This window comes from Macaca fascicularis, chromosome 9, assembly GCF_037993035.2.
Source record: "Macaca fascicularis isolate 582-1 chromosome 9, T2T-MFA8v1.1".
NCBI lineage: Eukaryota > Metazoa > Chordata > Mammalia > Primates > Cercopithecidae > Macaca > Macaca fascicularis.
Window position 1 is genome coordinate 17,773,474 of NC_088383.1, and position 26,783 is coordinate 17,800,256.

The following is a 26,783-nucleotide window of genomic DNA, read 5'->3' on the forward strand; positions in this document are numbered from 1 at the left end:
AGATGAGGGAAAGCCCTTTGTTTGGAATATTTTCATGTTGTAGATAACATCAAGTATTTTCAGAAAATAGAAATGGGTTCTAGGGGCCAGGTACAGTGGCTCACGCCTGTAATCCCAACACTTTGGGAGGCTGAGGCAGGCAGATTACTTGAGGTCAGGAGTTTGAGACCAGCCTCAATTAGCCTAAAATACAACAATTAGCCGGGCATAGTGGCTGGTGCCTATAATCTCAGCTACTCAGGAGGCTGAGCCATGAGACTTGCTTGAACCCAGGAAGTGGAGGTTGCAGTGAGCCAAGATTGTATCACTGTAGTCCAGCCTGGGCAATAGAGCAAGCCTCTGGGAAGGAAGGAAGGAAGGAAGGAAGGAAGGAAGGAAGGAAGGAAGGAAGGAAGGGAGGGAGGGAGGGAGGGAGGGAGGGAGGGAGGGAGGGAGGGAGGGAGGGAGGGAGGGAGGAAGGAAGGGAAGGAGGGAAAGAAATGGGTTCTAGGCAGAGGCACATGAATTCCCGGGCAGCAGTGACTGAGATCTGTCATCTGTCTTGTTAACTTTACCCTGAGTAGCTGGCAGACTGGTCTCCTCTACGGAGGCATGATTCAGAGGAGGGGGAAGCAGGTACTAGCATACAGCTAAGTTCCATTGTGCACAAAGGTCAAACAAATTAAAGCACATTCGAGCGTAACACAGGCAAACAAGGGATTTCACAGAAACGACACCATCCGCTCTAGTGCTCTGCCAATTGAATAAAATATCAATAGGAAACATTTCAAAAGGACCATCGCCCAATTTTTTCTAAAATAATGTGAAATGCGACCACATTCTGAATTCTTTAGAAACAACTGAGAAAGCAAAGAGAAGAAACAGTAGTTGAGCAATACTAGTTTTCAAAACATTTTAAAGAAAACTGGCAAAACTCATTTATTGTGCTTCTTGATGGGGAAAAAAGTCAAAAAGAAAAATCTAAAACTATTTTTTTTAACTTTTTTTCTTTAAGCTTTCCATTAGGTATAACCCATAAATTGGGACTTAAGTTAACCAAAGAGAATTTAGGCAAATATTAGGTGTGAATCTGGGCACACTCATCTTGGGGCTTTGAAGCCATCTCTAGAGGACAATGAGCAAAGGCATTTGTCCCTTTGGTGCTTCCATCTCACGTGCTAAGTTCTGCTGCACCCTCCAATACTTGTCAAGAATTACTTGATCTGAGAAAAACTGAGTTTACAGTTTACTGCATGTAGAATTTTTAAATTGAGAATTTCTAAATTCCTCATTATCACCAAGGTGAATTAATGTTACTATCTATTTTTTTTTTTTTGACACGGAGTCTCGCTCTGTCCCCCCGGCTGGAGTGCAGTGGTGCAATCTTGGCTCACCGCAAGCTCCACCTCCTGGGTTCACACCATTCTCCTGCCTCAGCCTTCCGAGTAGCTGGGACTACAGGCGCCCACCACCACGCCCGGCAAATTTTTTGTATTTTGTTTAGTAGAGACAGGGTTTCACTGTGCTAGCCAAGATGGTCTCCATCTCCTGACCTCATGAGCCGCCCACCTTGGCCTCCCAAAGTGCTGGGATTACAGGCGTGAGCCACTGTGCCTGGCCTACTATCTAATTTTAATGAAAGAATGATCAGGTTTAGAAGGCACTGGCTTGCTTCAGTTTGCCTCATGAAGTGCTTTATCTGTGAAGAAAACTGGATCTATAATTTTTTTTTTTTTTTTTTTTTTTTTTTTTAGCAGATTGAGGGCATCTAGTTGGCTAAATGAATAATGAGAACATAAAAGTTTATTTTTGGACTGTTTAATATTTGGGAAAATAAAATAAGCATTTATTTAATAATACCAGACTCCAAAATAAGGACAAACATCAATACTCTGTAGTTCATGGAATGTCTAGTATTGGAAATGTAATGAGAAAGTTAGAGAAATTTAGACCAACACTAAACTTGGAGCAACTTACTTTGTGGTAAGCGGAAAGTAGGTCACTGAGCCTTTGTAACCTAAGAGTAGCGTGTGGTTCAACAATCTGTATTTTTCCCTTCATAATAAAACCTTCCCTAAGCAGTTGTCAATGTTTAGTAGATGCCGTACAGGGACAAGTGTGTTTCCTCACAGTATTTTGTAGCCTGGGATATCACATCTTTTCCTTGCCAATTCCACCTTTTGTGCTACTGGTCCACCAAGATGACAGATCTAGAACCTTCATCACCACCTAAGTCAACACTGGCTCTGCTGGGATCCTGGGCTCGGAAATGCTTAGCCATTTGAACAGAGTCTCTCAGAAACAGTTCCAAGCGCCTATAGCAGCTAGAAAGGCCAAGGCTCCTTCGATAAAGCTATGACCTTCCCTGAGAGCAATTCTCAGTTTCATCACAATATATTGCACATGAATCCCTCAGGCTCACTTTAGAAGGGCTGGGGAAAGGTACTTTACTGTAGCTAGCAAATCTCTAGCTTGGTGATGGTATTCATTAAATGTCAGCATTGGTATGGTTAAGGATAAGAACCTAATTATAAAATAAATTTGATTAATGCCACCCTTTTGGGGAATCATCGTAATTCGATGAATCTATAGCCAGAAATTACTCAGGCAGCAGTATGAAAATGCTGAACACTTAAACACTGGAAATGTCACAAGGCATTGTCGTAAGGATATCATCTTAGAAAAGAATCAGTCTTCAACTGGGTGAGGATTGGCAAATCCACTAGTGGAAGCAGAAATCAATCTAACATTATCTGATTTTCAGAACTACTATTATACATATATACATATATACATATACATATATATATTAGACACACACACATATATATAGCAAAGTGTTCTATATATATAAGTAAGTATCAGAAATGAAGCTGAAGTAATTTGCACAAAGCCACTTGAATAGCAGTAAGTGGCTGACTTGTCATTAAGATCCATCCTAAATGCTGTGCTCACTTTCCCTGTACTACAGTGAAATATTCCAGGGTTGCTCCCCTTTATCTCACCTGATCAACTGAGCTCAGGGAGCTGCCTCAGGTCACTATAGAGTCTCTTATAATAATACATATATCACTGGTATCAGCAGTGCTTTCTGTGGTTTTATAGTATAATTACTAGAGTCTCCTTTCTTAGTCTGAATGATATGGTCTTGTGAGATGCACTGTTTATTTAACTTAACGAGCACAAACACAAAATCCAAGCCACATGTTGTTCCCCTGCTATTAAAATAATTGTCCTCAATTATAAAAATAACATAAAAGCTATAAAGAATAAGCATCTCGAATAAATCTGTCACACAGTGGTGACAACTCTCGATGTACTGGTTTAATAGCCTTATAGATTTTATTCACACACATGTTATTTTAAAAAGAAAAGTGGATCATCCTATACAAACTATTTTACCCTCCCTCAAGCCTTCATATATCATGGGCATCTTTTTATGGTACTGGGATTTTGTGCTAGCAAATGCTGAAAAGATGCCATTTTACTTTATATTCTGTTTTTACAGTGACATACATTGATTTATACTTGGCATTGTTTTAAGCAAACACATGTGCCAAAAATTACAACTGCAGAGATATAGGAAAAGGCAGTGAGGTCATAGGAAAAAGGATTAAGTGAGAAAGGTTTTGTTAAATTTATCCATTTATGAGTTCTGACATGCCATTTTTATAAACCATAGATTTTCCAGATGTTGAATGCTATAGAACATTTTGCAAAGTGTAACTTTTCACTGCCATGAGAGACTGGCCCAAGAGTAAGAAATTTTGAATATACCGAGGTAGCTTGACAAATTTGCAGATAAATTGTGGTTTAGAAATAGAAAGTTAGGCCGGGCGTGGTGGCTCACGCCTGTAATCCCAGCACTTTGGGAGGCCGAGGCGGGTGGATCATCTGAAGTCAGAAGTTCGAGACCAGCCTGACCAACATGGTGAAACCCTGTCTCTACTAAAAATACACAAAATTAGCTGGGTGTGGTCGTAGGCACCTGTAATCCCAGCTACTTGGGAGGCTGAGGCAGGAGAATTGCTTGGACCTGGGAGGTGGAGGTTGCTGTGAGCCGAGATCATGCCACTGCACTCCAGCCTGGGTGACAGAGCGAGACTCCATCTCAAAAAAAAAAAAAAAAAAAAGAAAGAAATAGACAGTTGATATGTAAAAAAAAATTAATATGGTTATGAGTGGTTGAAATTACCCGTCTATTTGAAGGGATTTCCTTTCCACTGTGTCAAAGCCTCCATTAAACACCAAGTTGTGTCTATTGTCAGTCAAAGCCCAGCCCAAATCAGCATCTCCACTGTTCCCTCTGCCAACAGCCCATTCCCTAGAATGGGAGAATGAACACAGAGGGGCACTAGTGGTCGGGAGCTCAGGCACTGAGGAGTGAGGACTGAGAAGATGAAGACGACGGAGATGAAGCAGAAGGAAGAACACCCTATGGTAATATTTAATAAAAGCAGGGCACATATATTAATTTTTTTTTTGAGACAGAGTTTTGCTCTTGCTGCCCAGGCTGGAGTGCAATGGCACGATCTTGGCTCACCGCAACCTCTGCCTCCTGGGTTCAAGCAATTCTCCTGCCTCAGCCTCCTGAGTAGCTGGGATTACAGGCATGTGCCACCACGCCCGGCTAATTTTATATTTTTAATAGAGACAGGTTTTCTCCACATTGGTCAGGCTGGTCTTGAACTCCTGACCTCAGGTGATCCGTCCACCTCAGCCTCCCAAAGTGCTGGGATTACAGACGTGAGCCACCGCACCCAGCCTATATTAATTTTATTAATTCACTCATTCATTCAATATTTATTGAACACCTATGTTGACTCAACAAGACAGTTTCTCTCACTGGTTTGGTTAATAGTGTGTGCATGAATGTGGGTGCGTGTGTGCACATGTATGTGTATAAACTTTAAACGCAAATGAATAAATTAAAAGCTATGTTAACATGAAACGTTTCAGACTTATTTTCTTTAAGCAATTTATGCAGTACTTGTGTTCCTAAAGTTCTTTCATTATATATTTTTTTACTTCTCGATGGAATACGTAGAATAATACTTGTGTTTTTAAAATTGGATGAAATTTTAATCACGTTTACATTAAATCTACTCTGTAACATATTTTCAATACTTTCTTTAAATGGTGAGTTTTAGACTTCTGCCTCTACTTACTCCTCACTCATTTTTGAAGAATCAGTTAGAGTTTACTTAAGAATAAACTTATCTTCCATGGCTATTATCAAAAGACAAGAGATAAGCTTTGGCAAGGATGTGGAGAAAAGGGAACTTTTCCTTATACACTCTTGATAGGAATGTAAATTAGTGCAGCCATTATGGAAAAATGCATGGCAGTTTCCCAAAACATTAAAAATAGAACTACCATATGATCTGGCAAGTTCACTTCTGGGCATAGATCCAAAATTTCCTTTATCAGTGTGTCAAAGAGATTATCTGTACTGTCGTGTTCATTGCAGCATGATTCATAATGGCCAAGACATGGAATCGACCTGAGTGTCCATCAGTGAATTAATGGATAAAGAAAATGTGGTAGATATGCACAATGGAATACTCTTTGGCCTTAAAAAAGAAAGAAATCTTGTCATTTGTGACAACATGGATGAACCTAGGGGACATTGTGCTAAGTGAAACAAGCTACACACAGAAAGGCAAATATTACATGATCTCACTAGCATGAGGAATCTAAAAACGTGGAACTCATAGAAGCAGAGAGTAGAATGGTGGTTACCAGAGGTTGGGAAGGTATGTGGGAGTGGAGATTTAGGATATGCTGGTCACAAGATACAAAATTTCAGCCAGGAGGAATAAGTTCAAGAGATCTACTGTACAACATGGTGCTGATAGCTAATAACAAGGTTGAATACCTGAAATACTTAAGTACTTGCCGAATACTTAAAAACTGCTAAAAGAGATTTTAAATGCTCTCACCACAAAAAGTGGTAAATGAGTGAGTAGACATGCTCATTAACTGGATTTAGCCACTCCACAACATGTACATATGTCAAAACATGTTGTATGCCATAAATATAAAATTTTTGTTCGTCAATTAAACATAATTTTTTTAAAAGAATAAACTTACCTTCTAAGTGGAAAGACACAAAAGTCAAGAGGACCACTGACGGAGGATTAGCCTCGATGACATAGATGCAATTCATGTTGTTGTCATATTGTTTTGGGTAATTTGGAGAAATGATGTAACCTGAAGGGCCAGTGAAATTACTTCCGCATCCTATGTGGTAACAAAACATCATCATCAGACCATTTTTTTTTTTCATGTATCTATTTTGTCAGTGAAGGAAAGATGCATGTTCCTAAATTCTCTAGAGACATCGTTCCCTGAGATTTTCCAAAAGGAAGAAGCAAGAATGAAGAGAATAAAGCTCTGATTTAAAAACACACACATGTGCATAATAAGAATATTATATATTTTTAGAAAATGCTGCAGAGTTTTATGGGCTGAGTCTTAGAAATAGTACCACAAATCTACTGCAACTGCCTTAATATCAAGGTATTAAGAAAGGATAAATGAGCAAAGATCGAATATGGTTCATGTAGATAAAGAAATAAAACTGATAAAAAATGATTTGCACTTGATTAGTACTTTACACAATTAATGTTTTTAAAATGTCTTATTATTAGAAAACTGCTCTTTTCATTACCATTGTAATCTAGCCAAAACAATGGTTGCTTTTTAAAACTAGCTGGATTTATTAATCTCAACTCTTATCAAATTCTTACATGCATCCCTGGTTTTCGAAACAAAAAGAAATATCTTTTCAGCACTAAAATGATTTGTTTTCATATAACCATTGACTAGTTAATCCACTTCACTCTCTGATCTATCAAGCATGAAAATATCTGTATTCTTTTAAATTGACATTAAAACACACACAAGTACACACATGTACACTTACACAGTGGACCACCTGCAGACCTAAGATTTAGTCTGGGGTTGTCTTTCAGTACTTCCTTTCCAGCACTCTCTGATTCAGTCTGAAACACCTGTCTATTGTATCATTTCCTCTAATTCCTTTCCTCAAACTTTTCCCCAACAGTGGTTTGCTACGAGTCAGCTACACTTGATTTAACTCAGCCAACAGACACACACCCTTGCTTCTCTGATTTGAAAACTGCTACATTTCCCACAAATCTAATAGTGTACAGTAGCCAGAAAAGTAGATCCATCCTTCCCAACCAAAATTAGGAAGGAACAGTCCCAAAGAAACTGGCTCCCAAAGTTGACTGAGCATGAAAACCCTCTGGATGACAGTTAAAACATGCAAGACCGGCCGGGAACGGTGGCTCACGCCAGCACTTTGGGAGGCCGAGGAGGGCAGTTCACGAGGTCAAGAAATTGAGACCATCCTGGCCAACATGGTGAAACCCCGTTTCTACTAAAAATACAAAAAAAAAAAAAAAAAAAAATTAGCTGGGCATGGTGGTGCGAGCCTGTAGTCCCAGCTACTCGGGAGGCTAAGGCAGGAGAGTTGCTTGAACCCAGGAGGTAGAGGTTGCGGTGAGCCAAGATTGCACCACTGCACTGCAACCTCGTGACAGAGGAGACTCCATCACAAAAAAAAAAAAAAAAAAAAAAAAAAAGCAAACAAAAAAACCCATGCAAGACATTGCTTATGGAAATTCTGAATTCAGACAGGCCTGGGGTGAGGCTCAGGAATCTGCATGTGTTTCAAGCCCCCCAGGGGATTTTGCAGTCAAGGTGTCACAGGCCAGCCACATTTGGTTGTTTGCTAACTAACTAGCCACCTGTGCTTCTGCCCAATATCAGCCCACTCTGGGTGCCAGGCTTATTTCTAGACGTTGGCTAGTGCCTCTCATGGCTTTTATATCACTTCTCAATTCGGTTCTGTTCTCACTGATATTTGGAAGAGAGGTGTCTTCTCAGGATTCGGTGACTCATCCTCCCCGTAGACCCCCATGTTCGTCCCCTAGACCCCCAGGTTTAGCCAACCCTGCCGGCCTGCGACAACCACACCCCCTCAAAGCCCTCTGGGTTTGGTTCTTAGGGTTACTTACGGCTAACAAAGGACGCAGAGAAGCCCTGAGCTGGCGTCTCCTGAGACTGGAAGACGGCAGTGAATGTGTTACTCGGTGTGATGATGGGACCCGGAGCCACGTTCCCACAGCCGGTGGCTAGCAGGGCTTTGTCGACCTCCTCAGGGCCTGCCCACACCTAGCAGGGACGTACACAGAACTTTAATGCTTGAGGGTTTCCCATCAATATTTTAATGCACTTAGGTTTCAAAATAATGGCACTCACACGTATACAGAACTAAGCATAACAGTAAACAAAACACGGAAAAATCTGCAGTATTTTCTTTTGAGAATAATTTTTTTTAAGTTGCTTTTAAAATAGCATGTCCCGTTCTTGACTTCTCTAAGGCGATGGCGTTCCTTTTTGCATAGCTGGGTGGTGATTTTTTAAAAATCCAGCTTCCTGGATCACTGTTTGGTTTCCTCCTAACTTCTAGTTGCCCTGACCTAGCCGAGCTTCCTGGGTGCTGAGGGAGATGGAGCAGCCGGGTGGAACTCAGTGCTGCTCCTGGGAAGATAGCAAATTGTAGTCGCAGCTGGACAATGCCACCAAGCAAGAGGCACATTGTGGTGCATGAAGAAAGTGGGCATGAATTCCAAGTACACGTATAATCAGCATGAACTGGAATAAATCAGAGCACTTCTTGGCTGTGTGGAATTGTAAGGTCCATTTCGATGAAAGGCTGACATCCAGTCAGTGTGTGCTATTCACCAAAGATTGGGTTGGCAACTCCCAAGTAGACCTGGGCTGTCACTTAATTGGTCTGGCCGCCTCGAATGACCGAATGTGTATACTCATGCAAAAATCCAGTTGCTGGGAAATACATGGTGAGCACCAAAATTCCAAATCAAACCAATTCCTATCAGTCCAGGGAAAAACAGAGACATTAACCACAGAACCATAAATTTACATGCAAAATTCCAGCTATAAACAAGGCATTACGGTGAAGCTGTTGAGCATATCCAATTGGTGGCTTTACCTAACTGGGGGAGGTGAGCCTGCCCCGAGGGAACCCCGATGTCAGGAAGGGCCACGGCTAGTTCAGAGAACAGAGAGAAAACCAAGGGGGAAGCGGTAAGGAAGGCTGCAGAGGGGGCTGCAGGGCACGTTAGAGACTCGGGCCACTGTTCTGAATACAGCAAGGAGCCACCAGGAAGCGTGGTTTTTTGAAAACATTACAATTCGGAAAACAGGAGTCAGAAAGGATGCCGGAAAACAATCAGGTAGGTTTTGCCCTAGTTCAGGTGGACGGTCATGGTATCTACAATATTGAGTCACATGAATATACATAACTTGGGGGAAAGAAACATTAAACATATTAACCAGAGAAGCTCGTCCTAGTTCAGAGGTCTCAACTAGGAGCAATTTTGGGACCTCTGGCAAGGTTTGGAGGCATTTTTCTATGGTGTGGTGGGTAGAATCTAGTGGGCAGAGCCAGGACTATCGCTAAGCATCCTATAGTGCACGGGACAACCTCTCTCCCAACAGAGAATTATCTCAATCAAGGATGTAATTGAATGTGTATTAATCTTACTTGATTATTCAACATTTTCTTCGATTGGAATGATACAGAATTACTCATTCCAAATACATCTTTTTTCAAGGATATGCCTCACCCAGAGCTATTGCTTTATTAAACATCAAGTCATTCAAAACATTTCTACTGGGAAATCAGTCCATAGGAAGAGATGTGAAATAGCACTGATTCATAGCATTGGTTTAATAATTCTCAGCTCCTTAAAGCCATACCATTTCAATTGATTTTTAAGCACTGGGTATCCAGCTGTTAGTCATCCTACTGAAGACAAATTATATTAGCCATTTATTAGATAAAGGAGTTGCCTGGCGCTGGACCTACTGAGAACAAAAGTGCAGATATTCTGCCAAATGCCTAAGATCAATAAAAATGTCAGGAAAAAAATGCACATCCTCAATTTTACTTAATGACCTCTAATTAGATTTCCCCCTAATCAACTATCCAAGGAAACAGTATATGGCAGTTTTTTATCCACATTTCATAAAATTGTAAACATAATTTTTAAGAGATAATCTGTGTGTGTGTGTATATATATATATATATTTTTTTTTTTTTTTTTCCTCACTCAGGCTGAAGTGCAGTGGCACGATCACAGCTCACTGCAGCCTCGACCTTCTGGGCTCAGGTGATCTTCCCACCTCAGCCTCTCAAGTAACTGGGACTACAGGTGCATGCAACCATGCCTGGCTAGTTTTTTAATTTTTTTGTAGAGATGGGGTTGTACCATGTTGCCCAGGCTGGTCTCAAACTCCTGGACTCAAGTGATCTGCCTGCCTTGGTCTCCCAAAGTGCTGGGGTTACAGGCATAAGCCACCATGCCTGGGCCATATACTATATTTTTACAAACATTACTAAACAGGCAAAGTAAGAAGGGCTGAAACTTAATAAAGAACCTCAAGTTCTTTAATGAAGGAATCCAAGAATGCTTAAGTGCTTATACTTTTCTGAAGTCATTAATTATAGATCTGACATCTCTAACTTTTGGCCCAGGAACGTAAGTTTAATAATAATGATGATAATGTTGACAATGATGGTAAAGAGTTATTCAACATTCATTTCTGCCTTGCCTATCAAGAACTCATTTAACTGGCCATATGACAGAGGACTCATCAAAACTATATTGAACCTACAAAATGTTACTTAATTGTCATCACGTCAAAAACTTCCTGATTTTTCTTAGTGTTCTATACAATTCAGTCAGGTTGTAGGTTATATTTTATCATTCAAGTATTTTTTAAACAAATGTTTACTGACATAATTGCAGATTCACATACATTTGTAAGATATAATACACAGAAATTCCTTGTACACATTTCTGAGCTCCCCAAACACTGACATCTTGCAAAACTGTAGTATACTATCACAACTAGGTTACTGGCATTGATAAAACTCACCAATCTTACTCAATTTCCTAGTTTTACTTGAACTCGTGTGTGTGTGTATTAAGTTATATACAAGTTGCACACAACTGCATTCAAGATACTGAAATTCCAACACCACAAGAACCCTTAAGTTGCTCTTGTTATTTATAACCACACACAATTTACTCCTACATTTTCTTCCCTCTAACCTCTGCCTCTGTGTTTTCCATTTCTAAAATACTATCATTTCAAAATATTATATAAACGGAACAGCAGAGTATGTAACCTTTGGAGATTGCCTTTTTTCACTTTCCATAATCCCCTGGTGATTTGTCCAAATTGTTAATCTATGAATAGTTTGTTTTTATTAAGGAATTACATTCCATGGTAAGCAAGTACCATAATTTGTTTAACCATTCACCTGTTGAAAGCCTTAGTGCTGGTTTCAACTATTACAAATAAAGGTGCTATTTATATAGACTCATACACAAGTTTTTGTGTAAACATAGTTTTCATTTCTCTGGGATAAATGCCCAGAGTGCAATTGGTAAACATTATGCAATTGGTAAATATTGATCTTCCAATAGGTGTGTAGTGATAGCTCAATGTGGTTTTAATTCATACTTCTCCAGAAGTTAATGATGTTGAATATCTTTTCTGGTATTTATCATCTGTATAATCTCTTTGGTGGAATATCTGTCCATGTCTTTTGCCCATATTCTAATAGGATTGTTTGTATTTTACTCTTGAGTTTGAGAGTTCTTTATATATTCTACATAGTAGTACATTGCCTATGTGAAGAAAATGAACAGACCGGCTACAGACTGGATGAAAATATTTCACATGGCATAATTTAAATGAGGTAAAATTCATCATTTTCTTTTCTCTTACGAATCATTCTTTTGCTGTTTCATCTAAGACCTCTTTACCTATCTCCAGGTCCTGAAGACATCTACTATTTTTTTTCTCTGAAACTTTTATATTTTACTTTTCAGTCTATCATCTATTTTGAGTGAGGTTTTCTACAAAATGTGAGGTTTGTTGAGATTCATATATTTTGCCTGTGGATGTTCAATTGCTGTAGTACCATTTGTTGAAAAGACTATTCTCCCTACATTGGAATGTTTTTGCACCTGTCAAAAATCAGTTGAGCATGTCTGTGTGAGTGTATTTCTAGGTTCTCTATTTTCATCTGGGTTTTCAGCCAATACCATATTGTCTTGATTACTGTAACTAAGATAAGTAAGCCTAGGTAAATAGTAAGGTAGAGTTCTTCCTCCCATTTTATTATTCTTTTCCACGATTCTTTTAGCCATTGAAGGGTCTGTGCCTTCCATATAAGTTGTGGAAAAAGTTGTCTATGTCTACAAAAGACTTTGGATAAATTTTGATAGGAATTGCATTAAACCTATCCATCATTTTGAGGAGAAGGGACGTCTTTACTATGTTGAGTCTTCCAATTCATAACTATAATTGTCTCTTTCATTTAGGTCTATGCCAGCATTTCATTATTTTTAGCACCCAGATCCTGCACACATTTGTTTGGGGCTTACTTGGCAATGAGACCATTTCTACATCTACACTGATCCACCTGACCCTTACCAGGCACTCCCATGGGAAAGAATGGACGATTAAGGGAGACAGCTTTCTCCTGTTTGGCCTCTTATACCACAGCAGAAAATGATGAAAGACATGACTGTTACTTACATTTTGGCCTGTTGTTTTAATTAGCTACTCCAGCACTTGGCAGTTCACTTCTCTCCAGCTCAGCTCAGTGCTTAACAAGATATTCTTTCTGTTACTGTTTTTTTTTTTTTAGTTCAGTTTTAATATAGTCAAAGAACACACTCTGTATTTCAATTCCTTGACTTGGTTGAGGTTTTTTGATGTCTCAGGATATGATCTACCTTGGAATGTTACAAGAGTTCCTAAAAATTGTGTATTCTGATGTTGCTGTGTGGTGTATTTTACACACATACACACATATGTCAATCAGATCCTATTGATTGATGGTTTTGTAGAGTTCTTCTATATCCTTGTCAATTATTTGTCTAGTCGTTTATCAGTTACTCAGAGGAGAGTGTTGAAGTCCTCAGCTATAACTGAAGATTTGTCTACTTCCCTTCTTAGCTCTATCGGTTATTGCTTTATGTATTTTGTGCCTCTGTTGTTTGGTGCATACACATTTAGGATCATTATGTCTTCCTGGTGGATTGATCCTTTTATCATTATGTAAGATTCCTCTTTTTCTGTTGTAATTTTCTATACTCTAAAGTCTACTTCATCAGATATAAATATATCCACTCCTGCTTTTTTTGGTTAACCTTTGCATGACATCCTTTTCCATCCTTTTACTTTTCATGTACCTATGTGGTTGAATTTGAAATCAGTTTATTATCACTTAGGTCATGTTTTGGATTGGTAACCTGTATTGTGATTGGTCTAACTAAACTATTTACAATTAAAATGCTGATATATATATATATATATATATATATATATATATATAAATTCTATGTCTACATTTTATTATATGTTTTTTATTTACTTTATCTGCTTTTTGGTCCTCTATTTCTCTTTTCTTGACTTCTTGGGGATTCCATTTTGATTGATATTAGCATTTTTCTGTACAACTCTTCATACAGTTTTGGTAGTGGTTGTTCTGGGTGTGACAATATGCCTACGTGATTATAGTAATCTACCAGCATCCACCTCCGACCACTTGTGGAAATGTGATTTCCATTTAGATCCCCTTTCAACTTTTCCATATCATTATATTGAGTATCAGAGGGCATTATAATTTCTTGTTTTATTAAATATGATTCACAAGCTTTATGAGGAAAAGGATATTCTATTGTATGTATACATATTTTTCTTTTTCCACATTCCTTTTTGTTTTCTCATGCTCCAAGATTCTTTAATAATTTCATTTTTGTTTGAAGAAATTCTGTTTGCCCATCTTTAATGGCAGGTCTCCTAGTAATAATTTTGTTTAGTTGTCCTTCATATGAGAAGCTTTTATTTCCTCTTTACTCCTGAAAGATAGTTTTCCAGATATAAAATGTATGGTTGACAATTTCTTTGTTTCAGCACTTGAAGAATATAGTGTCAATTCCTCATGGCCTCCATGGTTTCAGATGAGAAATCTGCTTTTATTCTAACTGGTCTTCCTCTCTAGGTAATGTTCCAGTTCTCTCTGACTGCTTTCAAGACTTTTTGTTTACCTTCAGTGTCCAGCAGTTTAATTAAGATAGGTCTGAACTTAAATTCCTTTGTGTTTATCTTGGTTTAGCTTCACTCAGCTTCTTGAACCTATAGGTGTGTTTCTTTTGCCAAATTTGGGAAAGTTTACAGCCACTAGTTCTTTGACTGTTCTTTCAGCTACATTCTCTCCTCTCCCTTCGAGAGAATGTTGAATCTTTTGTTATTGTCCATGAGTCCCTAAGTCTGCGTTGATCTAGTTTGTTTGTTTTTTCAGTCTATTTTCTCTTTGTTGTGCAGATTGGGTGAATTCTATTGTTCTATCCTCAGGTTCACTGATTGTATTCTCTGTCATCTCCATGCTACTCTTGAGCCTATTCAGCATATTCTTTATGTATGTTATTGTATTTTTCAGTTCTATAATTGCTATTTGGTTCTTTATTGCAACCACTATTTCTTTGCTGATATTTTCTATTTGTTTCAAAAGAACTTGTCAGTGATTGTTGAAGCATGTTTATGGAAGCTACTTCAACATCCTTGTCATATATTTCAACATCTGATTTATCTCACTGTTGACATCACTTGATTCTTTTCTCTTTCAAGTTGTGATGTTCTTGATTCCTGATACAATGTATTCTTTCTGATTGTATCCTGGACATGTTATTTATTATGTTAGGAGACTTTAGGTCCTATTCAAATCTTTTATTTTAGCAGGCTGTCACCCTGTTTATGTTTACCACGTGGCCTTACATATTCTGTGGTGGAATTTTGGTCTGCTTGGTTTACATGGTGCTACTAGGGCTCTCACTAGCTTTTGCTGGTGCTACCTGAGGGGCTCTGTGTGTTTCTCAGTTGGAGGCAAAGGGTATAGTAATTTTCCCCTACTAATGCCCCCTGGGTACCTCAATGTCTCTGGGTGGAAGAGGAGCATGTCTGGCCTGTGGGGACAAAGAGGCTTCCCAGACTGGGCCCCTTTCTGTGACTGCAGCCCCACCTGCCCTGGTGTCTCTGGGTGGGTGAAGAGAATCTCAGGTTTACAGGTGTTAAGTGGCTTTCTGCAGGGGCTGCTTGCTGAAGCTGGGTCCCTTTACTGGTTCCTCCCACCCACACAGATGCTTGGCAGAAACAAGCATCTTAGGCCCGTTAGGAGAAGACAAGTGATTCCCATATGGCAACTTATTTTTGGCAGTGTTCCTAATCCATCCCACTCGCCAGCAGCACTGGGCTTGCCCGATGTTGTCAGAGGGACCCCCATTCCATCCAGAGGACGAATGAGCCTAGGTCATCTTCCATATTCCAGTTTTACAACTGGAGAACTTGAAAGTTTTACTTAAGTCTGAATACTTGATATTGATTCATTTCATGAGAAGAGAGTTCATTTAGTTCATGGAAAAAGCAATTAAGAAAAGTATATATTAAATGTATTTTATTATATACATATGTTATATACATATGAGATTTCCATTTAAACAGTAAGCATGGGTCAATGAGATATACATCATCATTTGAGAGCTGATATGAAGTAATAACACTGACAATAAAAGCCACTTTGACTCATTAAGTGATTTTATATTCCAAGTACTTAGCACTACTTATGTTATTACATCGTACTACCTCCAATGCTTAAAATAGCCCTACTAAAGAAGGAATCATGCTCTTCATTTTACAGTTGAATAACTTAAAGGCCAATTGTTTAAGTAGCTCAGAGAAGAACATGCAGGTGGTAGGTATGAGAGACATGAATGGAGGGGCACAGCCTTTTAGAGATATAACTTGGAAGATGCAAAATAGAACAAATGAAAAGAATTTCTAAGACAGTCATCATAGTCACAAGTCAGTGGAAAGCGACAAGCCACTGCCACACGAGCAGTATTTATAACTTTAGATTTCGAAAGAGCCTTGCTCTCCTGATGCCCCATTCCCATCATTTTTACACGGGTTTCTGATGGTTTTTTCAGCCTGTGGGCTCTTAAGGCCCAAGGTGAAGGCTGGCATTAGCTGCTTCTTCAACATTTCATAATTTTTGTGGCATGCTTTAAATTTTAAATTTTGCCTGTGGCAGTACCCTACGTTATAAAGGGCATTTTCCCTTTAGGATCTATTGGAAAATAAGAAAGAAAAGAAACGTTAACTCCTAACAGTTGACGTTTCTCACTTTCTCATTTTTCATCCAAGGAATCCAGGCAGCAAAATGTTCTTACTTTGAGAGACAATGAATCATTTCTAGCTTAAACACTAATGTTCACCAAACCAACTTGGCTCCAATTAAATGAACAAGTGTACTAACCTTCACGAAGCTATTCTGACATTGTCCATCACTGCTGGGGATTAGGAAGTTGTTGTCAAAGCTGAGCTCCAAGTGTTTACTTTTGTGAGTAATGACCGTCCAGGAACATCTGCTGTTTTCAGGAAAATTCTGAGGCCAGTGAGGGGATCTGATTGTACCATTATCGGAATGAAATATTCCACCACAACCTGAAATATTGCCATGTAAAAAGCCATCAATCTGCAAGGAATGTAATTTTGGAAACTCAAGACTTCTACAGAAGGAACATTTCTAAATGTGAGATTTCAGTTCATCATTTTTTACAAGTGATCATCTTCCAGTCAGGTGCATAGCAAGCTCTCTCCATAAATGGAAAGGTGAGTTAAATTGAGAGAAAATTTCAGTTGTTACAGTTGTGTTACAATGATATTAAACTCAACCGAGAGCACTAATCCTTGCCATAAAGAGGATACATTTCCATCCTGTCTTCAAACAAGAGCTGTATTTTTATTCTCTTTGAGGCTATGCAGTATATGTAACCTGGCAATGCAGTTTTGTATTTTATTACCATTAACACATGAGAATATTACCCTACAGTCCATTTGCAACTTTAACTCTAACTAGAGAAAGTGATTTTGAATTGGGGAAAATTATTTTATTAACCAATCTGGCTCATTCATATTGAAACTGACTGATGGATCAAAATTAATTATGTGGATTCAAATGAAGAAAAATCTAGAATTTTCATACTTTTAACACATGTACTTAAGAGATGGCAAAGAAAAATATGAACTCAAAACAAAATGAAGTTAAAGAGGTATTCTCTGAATCTTTTGCTGTGAAACCCTTGGAAATCAGGGATTCACCTAAAACTCCCTTCTGACTTCAGCAACAGCCAGTGGTTGTTAATGAGGGAAAGTCTGACTCAGTCTACAAAGAGCTTCATAATAACTGTGACTCTATCAGAAAGAATTGTCTTGTGTGATATTCAAGATTTCCGGGAACCCGTAATAAAGTATCTGATACAAGTCCTTGTATTTTCTAAGAATTTTCACAATGTTTATACTTTCTATGCACAAAAACTATTCTTCTAGAATGAAATCTGTCATATTTTGACTCAGTACCCATTCACTATAGAATTTGTTCTAAATTACGAATCTCATCTTGTCACCTTGCTTTTCAAAACTCTTCAATAGTTTCCCATTGTTCAAGGGATAACATATAAACCAAGGCTCTTTATGTTGTGGACTTATTTTCCGGCCCTCAGCTCACCACCACTCAGCGTTCTGCTTCTAGGCTCCAGATAATATCAAGCACTTGGGATTCCAACTCATCTTTCTATTACTTGAGATTCGCAGTTGTGCCATACCCTTTTGCCGACGAAGGCAGCATCAGGAAGTGTTGAGATCAAAGTTTCTGGACTCAACTGCCTTTATTCAAATCCTGACTACCAATTATCAGCTATGTATCTGGGGAAATGATGAACCCATGCTTCCTCAGTCTCTGCCTATGCAAAATAGAGACGCCAGGTATTGACATTGTGTTATCCCACCAGGGTTGCTACATGACATGACATGTGCAAATATTTAGAATTAAGTCTGATGTAAAGTAGGAACAAAATGTACATGAGTTCATAATACACATCACTAAAAAAAAATCAAATGCAGCAAATGTTTCTTTTACCTAAAGTTTGTGTGTTCCACGTAGCATAAAATCCACCACCTTGCAATGAATGGTCTGAGTTAAAAGTCACGACCAGCTGATTGGAACCTGACTGTATTGTCCTAGGGTTTGAATTTCCACAGTATTGTCCTATGATGGGTGATTCAGGGGACCCACCATTCCTCACAGTGACGGAGTCCCAAGCACAAGTGGTATGGGGTTCAATATCAAAGTCACTAAATGTGAGCTGCACGAGAAAAAAGAAATGAGCTTTCAGTGAGCTTTTATCAACCTTGATGTAGATAAGGCCCTTACAAATCCTTTTATTTTCTTTTAATTTTTATAATTTTGTATTTTTGTCTCTTATTTAATTCTCCCTTCCCCTCTACTCATTTTCCTTATTGAAGGTTCTCTCGGAAAACTTGAGAAAAGACATTTCCCTAGTTTGGGATGGCAACTCATATTAAGAAAATGAATACACTTCTCTCTAAGATGTAGAATTATCTTCTATGTATATCTTTCCCTATGCTTAAAAAAGAGATTTCACTCTTCATTAATTATAGATGCCAACGTAGGTGCTCTAGTGAGAGAATGTTAGGGAAAAACAGTGATCTCATTGTAGAATCAAAGCCTTCTCTAATCACTTGCTTACTAAAAGAGCTCCATTTCCATGCACGACAGGCTATTGTGGTTCTATGGTCTCAGAAGCATTTCACCCAGTCATTAGCACTCACAGTGATGGTGTGCCCCTGTGGGGCCTCCAACAGCCAAGAGCAGTGGGTCAGGCTGTCATAAGCATTTGGATAGTTGGGGCTTGTGATCACTCCACTCTCGCCTATCTGTATTCCGCCACAATCTGAAATGAGATTCGTAACCCTCTCAATCACACAGAAGTAAAAACAAGAACCTGTAAAGCCAAAGTAAGTGGTAATCATAGCCATCAGATATTGTGATTAGAAACATAATCAGGCCAGGTATGGTGGCTCATGCCTATAATACCAGCACTTTGGGAGGCTGAAGTGGGCAAATCACCTGAGGTCAGGAGCTCAAGACCAGCCTGGCCAACATGGTGAAACCCCATCTCAACTAAAAATACAAAAATTAGCTGGGCATGGTGGCATCTGCCTGTAGTCCCAGGTATTCAGGAGGCTGAGGCAGGAGAATCGCTTAAACCAGAAGGTGGAGGCTGTAGTGAGCCGACATCATGCCATTGCACTCCCATCAGGGCGACAGAACAAGACTCGATCTCAAAAGAAAGAAACCATACACATACACACACACACACACACACACACACACACCACACACGTATATATATTTTGTATATTTTTTGTATATGTATATTTTATGTATATATATGTGTGCATATATGTATAAAATAAATGAAATTAAATAGAAGAAAAGTAAATTTGGGTAGAAGTTTAGGAATAACAAAATTCCATACAGTATTAGCATAAAAAATTGAAAATTGAAAAACAAATACATTTCTGAAGCATAATATGGTCTGACGTTCAATAAAAATAATACCGCTTACTGAAACCTGACTCTTTTCTTTGAATGTGATGAAGGCAAGTCAACCGGCAAGATGGTTGAGTGAATAGATAATCAATTTCACTCCTTCTTTCAACCAGCCATTTGGTTATAACACAAAGGAATGTTAGATAAAACCATAACAAAAACACATTTTGATTCATAGCCAACTCAATGGAAAGAAAAGCAGCTCTCCAAAATCTGGCAGCAGTAAGTGTACTCCAAGTGAGAGGAGTGAAACTCAAAGAGTGACAGTCTGAGAGGCTAAAGAAAGAATGCGTGGGTCCCAGGGTTGGGCTCTGAGGTTTTGGTGACCAGGTAGGAGGAGAAGATATGGCTCTGGGTCTCCACAGAAGGAAGGACTGGAATTGAGACTTTTACATGAAGTTGGGAATCTAAACAAACTGGCATACTTGCGAAAAGGGACTAGAAAACTTCCCATAGCCAAAGGAAGCAGTCAGGAGTAGGGCTGGGTTTTCCAGCACAAACTGTGAATTTCATATATGCAAATCTGACACAAAACACTAGCAAATAATATCCATTGTATGTATAAAACACACATCATGACGAAATAGGATTTATCCCAAAAATGCAAGGATGGTTTACCAAGAGAAAGAAATCTTTCATATAATTTGTCATATTAACTTATGAAAGGAGAAGAAGTTGAAACATCTCAATGGATGCAGAAAATTATCTGACAAAATCTTACGCCCATTTACATTTAAAAAAAGCTTTTTCACACTAAAGATGGAAGGGATTTTCTTTAACAAAAGATACTTATTGGAAACTTAAGAGCAACCAATATATTGAATAATAAAATGTCATAGTCACATCCAGGTCAGAAACAAGATGCTCTATCATTCCTTCTGTTCAATATTCTGATGGTGGCCCTAGCTAGCAAAATGATGTAAGAAAATGAAATGAAATATTACGGCTGAAAGCAAAAAGAACTAATATTTGCAGAAGACATGATTGTTTACACAGAAAGATAAAAGAGAATCTATAGACAACATATTAAAACTAATAAGAGGACAGCCAGATCTTTGGACTAAAGATACATGTATGCAAATTATAACATTTCTAGATATCAGCCACAACCAATTAAAAAATGTAATGTAGAAAATCTCATTGAAAATATTTAAAAAACTAATAGCTATGTAGAAATGTCTAATAAAATATATAAGAAATCTTTATAAAAAATCATTAATCTTTATAAATAATTTTATCAAGATCTTAATTATAACTCTTACCTGTAAAGGAATACTTCGCATGGAATCCAATGTGTTCTACACGTTCATTGGTGACAAAGTGTATCCATACCTGAGAATAAGGTATAACCAGTGGCAATGTAGGCTTTGAAGGACCACAAAGTCTCCACATCAGGGGCCCATCAGCATCACCTGAACAAAATAATATACCAAGTTTCATTATTGATATAGTTTTTGAGAAATACATTCAATGAATTTGGTGAGAACAAATTTCAAGATGTTAATTGACACACATTTAAATTCTGATTTAGTAGCAGACATTGCACAATGTTTCTCTGTCTTTGTCAACCGCCAAAGAAAGTCCCTCCAACAGGGTAAAACAAACACAAAAAATCAAAGCAATTTTGAAATGAACCTCTCTCTATTGTGGATACCATTGTGTTCCAATTTGTGTTTTCATAGTTATTTTGGCATATCTAAACAGAGATACGATGAATTAAAATAGCACTTTTGGACACACCTTTCGTAGGGTGTAAGAAATATAATACCAACAGTGATCAAATATATCCTCAAGATAAAGTGATCATTGCCTAAAATTGGAAAGATTTCTTCACTGTATTCAATCAACTAAAAAGGACACAATATTCGGCACTCAGGCCAAGAGCTGTCAGATCTGAGCCTGATATTTTTTATGAAGATTACTTTTCAAGGGTTTGATGAACATGTATAGAGCATCAGCAGGGCTCTCATTTATCTGCTTTCTTTTTATTCTGTCAGATAAACACCACTGACCTTCTAAATCAATGATATATAGTATTTTAACTGAGCAAACTATTTTAACTAAACCTGAGCAAATAAAGAGAAGACAGCGTTTAGCTGACTGAAATTTGAGATACAGCTGTTCTGCTTAAGACTACAAGCCCGTAGTTTTGAACCAGGTAGAGGGGGTGAGGGTTTATCAGAATTTCATGGAGAACATCCTCAAACCACAACTTCTCTTTCCCTCATAAGCCTTTTTAGGCTCCTCAGCCTCAGAGAGGTGGGAGGACTCTCCGGCTGAGGCCCTTGGTCTGTGGGCATAGGCTCTATCGAATTCTCCTTCTTGAAAATCCTGTCGCTCAGGTTCTCAGATGTGACTAACATTGACCTCTCAGTTTCTCAAGGACTTCTCCACCAACTAACTGATGAGTTTCTGCTGCTTTCAACCTCCTTTTCTTAAAATTTGGGATAACACAGAACTCAGCAAAACTTTGACAGTATGGATGATTACATACTATTTACAATATTATTGTCTTCCTCTATCTACTTGTTTATTTACTGAGAAAAAAGTGTCAGCATAATCATGGAAGCAACCTAATGAATAATCTATACCTTGACTATAGGGAAGAAAGAAAATTGATTCATCCTCCTTGAATATAGAGGTTTAAAAATTCTTCAGAGAATTATGGTTTATTGAGTACACCGCAATCCTTTTCTATCACGAAAACCAAGACAAATGACTGCTTTGGGGTTATTTCCCCAAATAGCTTCCATGTGTTTCTCCATCTGGTATATTGCAAAACTTCTTTTAACTCCTAAGGCCTCAGGAGAATTTCACAGCCCCTTCATAAATCCTGGAAGTTCAGGAAACTGCCAACACATGCTGAGCATGCTAAGTCCCAGTCTCCTTGGAAAGTAGTCTTGATAGTAGTGGACTTTCTCTTCAGCAAGAGTCACATGCCAGGAAACGAAGTGACTGTAACACAGGGTCTAGTTGTACAGTGATCCGTGTCACTCACTGTTCCTGGGGTTCGTTTTCCTCAGCTGGGCACACACAGAATTATGGCTTTGAACAGAGTTCTTTTGGATTGTGTGTACCTATGTTAGAGCCATTTGATTCCCTTCATTGTTAGTGGTCTCCAAGCATAAGAAGAATATTGTAGGCCAGGCATAGTGGCTCATGCCTGTAACCCCAGCACTTTGGGAGGCCAAAGAGGAGGATCACTTGAGGCCAGGAGTTTGAGACCAGCCTGGACAACATAGGGAGACCCCATCTCTAAACAAAAAATTTTTAAAATTAGTTGTATGTGGTGATGTACACATGTAGTCCAAGCCACTTGGGAGACTGAGGCAGGAGGATCACCTGAGCCTGCAAGGTTGAGGCTGCAGTGAGTTATGATCACACCACTGCACTCCAGTCTGGGCAAGAGAGCCAGCTCCTGTCTGAAAACAACAGCAGCAGCAACAACAACAAAAAGATAAAAAGAATATTGTAGATAAACAGGAGAATGTGTTCTTAAATAGAACTCACCCACTCGAAACTCAAGGACATCAAATTGACAGTCTTGGTGACTTTCTAGGTAAAAATCTTCAAAATGAATGGAAATGGATGAATTTTCCTGATTTGGATTGCTGAGAGTCCATTCGCAGTTCAGGTTTCTTGAGTAATTCCTGACTCCATCATAGCCAGGAGAAGTAAAGTTTCCTTCAGGAATATTTTGAAGAGACCCACCACACACTAAGAAAACAGAAGGCAACAGAGAAAGTAGTAGTAAGATTCAGGCCACAACAGAAGAGATAAACAATACAGGAACAGTAACTAAAACATCAACACTACTGCTTTGATTTGTTTTTCTAGATGCAGTCAGGGTTATGGGTAAAAGACATGCAAATTATGGAAGTTTCTGCAAGTTTATAAAGGAAAGATGTGCAAAAGTCAACAACTTCTCTATTTTCCTGTTGCTACAGATTAAGTGGTTGGGGTTTGGCTCTGTATCAATAGGTTCAAATATTGAGGCCGACTGTTCATTAATATTTAATTTAGAGGAATACATAAATATAATGGTGGCAGGTCCTAATGGCTTGATTAGCAATTCTCCACTTGATCTAATACATTAACTTAAATCCAACAGATAATAGGACATTGACTTGCCAATGAATTTGCCCCCTTTTAATAAAGGAAAAGATGCTTCTTGTACCAATGAAATAACAGCGTTTTTCTTTTAATATTCACTCCCCCTTCCACATTTTAAAACCTTTAAAAACACCAATCCAGGAAATAGGAGGATATTTATAATTAGAGGCCATATCTTGCTTAATTTTGGAATATTCTATATCATATCAAACCTCCCATTTATTTTCACTGGAAATATGTGTGTGGATAGATGACTAGAAACAATAAAGCCTGTTCTGTCCCCAGCAAAATTAATTCCTCTCTGAGACTAAGTTACCCACTAGGAGGTAGATGGTTTCTTTCAGCACAAAAGAATTGACCAGGGACTATGGAACAGGTCATCAACTCTCATGGTAACATGACCTGAAACTGTGCTAGAAGCTCATCCAACAGCATTAAAAATTTTAAATTCACCATAGCAGTTTCTTTCTGAAATCAGAAAGCTTTTTTCTGTCTGCAGTGCGTTTTTGATCTGCTTAAGTGTGTTTGTCTTATGTCAAAGATTCCAAGTATCACTAGAGGGAAAATGGATGGTTTTGCTGCCATTGACAGTAGCTGGGGGCATCTGCAGTACACCTGATTAAAATGAGGTGCATTTCTATTCACAATAGCAAAGACTTGGAACCAACCCAAATGTCCATCAATGATAGACTGGATTAAGAAAATGTGGCACATATACACCATGGAATATTATGCAGCCATAAAAAAGGATGAGTTCATGTCCTTTGTAGGGACATGGATAAAGTTGGAAACCATCATTCTCAGCAAACTATCGCAAGGACAGAAAACCAAACACTGCATGTTCTCACTCATAGGTGGGAACTGAACAATGAGAACATTGGGACACAGGGCGAGGAACATCACACACTGGGGCCTGTCGTGTGGTGGGGGGAGGGGGGAGGGACAGCATTAGGAGATATACCTAATGTAAATGATGAGTTAACGGGTGCAGTACACCATCATGGCACATGTACACATATGTAACAAACCTGCACATTGTGCACATGTACCCTACAACCTAAAGTATAATTTAAAAAAAATAAAAAATAAGATGAGGTGCCTTTACAACATCCTACATTACCTGCATCTTCACTGGAGGTATAGGAAGCAGTAAAGCCGCCATATGGCCTGGATCCATCCGTGAAAAAAATGACTGTCATTGTGTTTCCTGAAGATTTAATCTCATTGCTTACATTCACACTACTACACAGTTTCTCTAGCTGCGGTGAGTTACTTCTAATGCCATTGAATACCTGTTGGAAAAAGAATTTAACCTTTAGGCACACAATCAATCTTACTGCATATTTCCTAGAAGATGATATTCCCAGCCCAGACCCACTTCCTTCTATGGGAACCCTGCCCCAAAATGAATAACCTAACAATTCAGGTTTCTATCCCAGTGCCACAAGCCTCTATGTTACCCTGAGCACATTTTGTGACCACAGGGTGATTTCACTAGAATGAAAGTATTGCAGTAATGCCTTCCTGCCATGTGGTGATAGATTAAAAGCTGCTACACACTTTGCAAGTGGAAACCGTGCTCTCAGTGTAAAGGAGATGAGCCATCGTGCTTACAATGTGGTCTGCAGAGCTCACTGATGGGCAGTTTTTCTTAACAATGCATCAGGACCTTTGTTATTTGGAAGCGAAGCTGATGATTTCATGTATATAATAAAGCAGACATTTTTATTTATTTACTTTAATTTTTATTTATTTATTTTTTGAGATAGAGTTTTTCTCTTGTTACCCAGGCTGGAGTGCAATGGTGTGATCTCGGCTCACTGTATCCTCCACTTCCCAGGTTCAAGCAGTTCTCCTGCCTCAGCCCCCCAAGCAGCTGAGATTACTGGCATGCGCCACCACGCCCAGCTAATTTTGTATTTTTAGTAGAGACAGGGTTTCACCATGTTGGTCAGGATGGTCTTGAACTCCTGACTTCAGGTGATCCACCTGCCTTGGCCTCCCAAAGTGCTGGGATTACAGGTGTGAGCCACAGCACCTAGCAAGCAGATATTTTTAAATACCTTGAAAAGTAACATGAAAAATCAATCTCCATATGCAATTAAACATAGTTCTTTCCTCGTTAGTTGTGGATTCAAAGCTTCAATTTCTTTACTTATTTGAATTTCTAAGAATGGATTATTGACTCTAAAATAGTAAATAATAACTGTATTCATTCACATAGTTACAATAATTGGCAAACTATTCTTCCAATGCTTTACAAAATCAAATGAATTTGCATGCCTGGTTTTCACAGTTCAAAAAAAATCTAGATGAAATAACTGAAAAATAATTCATTGATTGAGTGATTGACATTCCCATTTTTAAAAGGATTTGAATGACTCAAGATTAGAAATAATGACTCAGACTATGGCACTAACAATTATGCAGAAGGAGAATGTACTCCACAACAAAAGATCTCTTTAAATTTACTATAATTAATCAAATTTATCTCTCTGGGGGCTTCTGGTCTAAAGTGTCTTCCGGCTCACTGGACCAGAAGAAGTTTGCTATCATTTACTGAGCAGACAAAAATGTCAGTCTTTGCTTATCATCCACTCAGCCTGTCTTATCCAATCAACACAACACCCTCCCAGGCAGATAACAGTATCCCTGTTTTCCAGATTAAGATACCAGAATTCAGAAAGATGATGTCATTTGCTGAAGTTCAAATAACTAGTAATAATAGAACTGGGATTCAAACCATCCCTCTGATTCCAAATGATGAAGTAATGCATAAAGAAACAGATGAGGACTAATATTTCTATAATGCTGAAAACAGGAATGGACACCACATTGCTGGAATCAAAAGGGATTAGAACCAACTATAAGGTTAATGGGACATGTTGGAAACTGTGATCAATGGCTCTTATCCTGCCTCTGAGTCTGCCTTTGGCATAGAATCACAATGACTGAACATGTTACAGTCATCCATTTATCTCATGGACTTCTGCTGTTAGAAGAAACCAGAATGCAATTCCCATCATTGTCCTCTAATCCCTTTTGTACTCAGAAACTACAACTCTCATAGTACAAATGG

At 38.5% G+C, this 26,783-nt stretch overlaps 1 protein-coding gene across 1 annotated transcript in view; it reads right to left on the reverse strand.

Moving 5' to 3' along the window:
- The window catches only part of CUBN (cubilin), a 314,813-nt gene that overhangs the window by 56,861 nt on the left and 231,169 nt on the right, over window positions 1-26,783 (reverse strand). The window contains exons 49-56 of the mRNA XM_005564724.5: window positions 24,825-24,996; window positions 23,102-23,308; window positions 20,854-21,003; window positions 18,808-18,929; window positions 18,095-18,320; window positions 16,433-16,620; window positions 8,028-8,184; window positions 6,073-6,222 (exon numbers count right to left, since the gene is read on the reverse strand). Coding sequence (XP_005564781.3) covers window positions 6,073-6,222; window positions 8,028-8,184; window positions 16,433-16,620; window positions 18,095-18,320; window positions 18,808-18,929; window positions 20,854-21,003; window positions 23,102-23,308; window positions 24,825-24,996 — 1,372 coding nt within the window. The remainder of the gene's footprint in view (window positions 1-6,072; window positions 6,223-8,027; window positions 8,185-16,432; window positions 16,621-18,094; window positions 18,321-18,807; window positions 18,930-20,853; window positions 21,004-23,101; window positions 23,309-24,824; window positions 24,997-26,783) is intronic.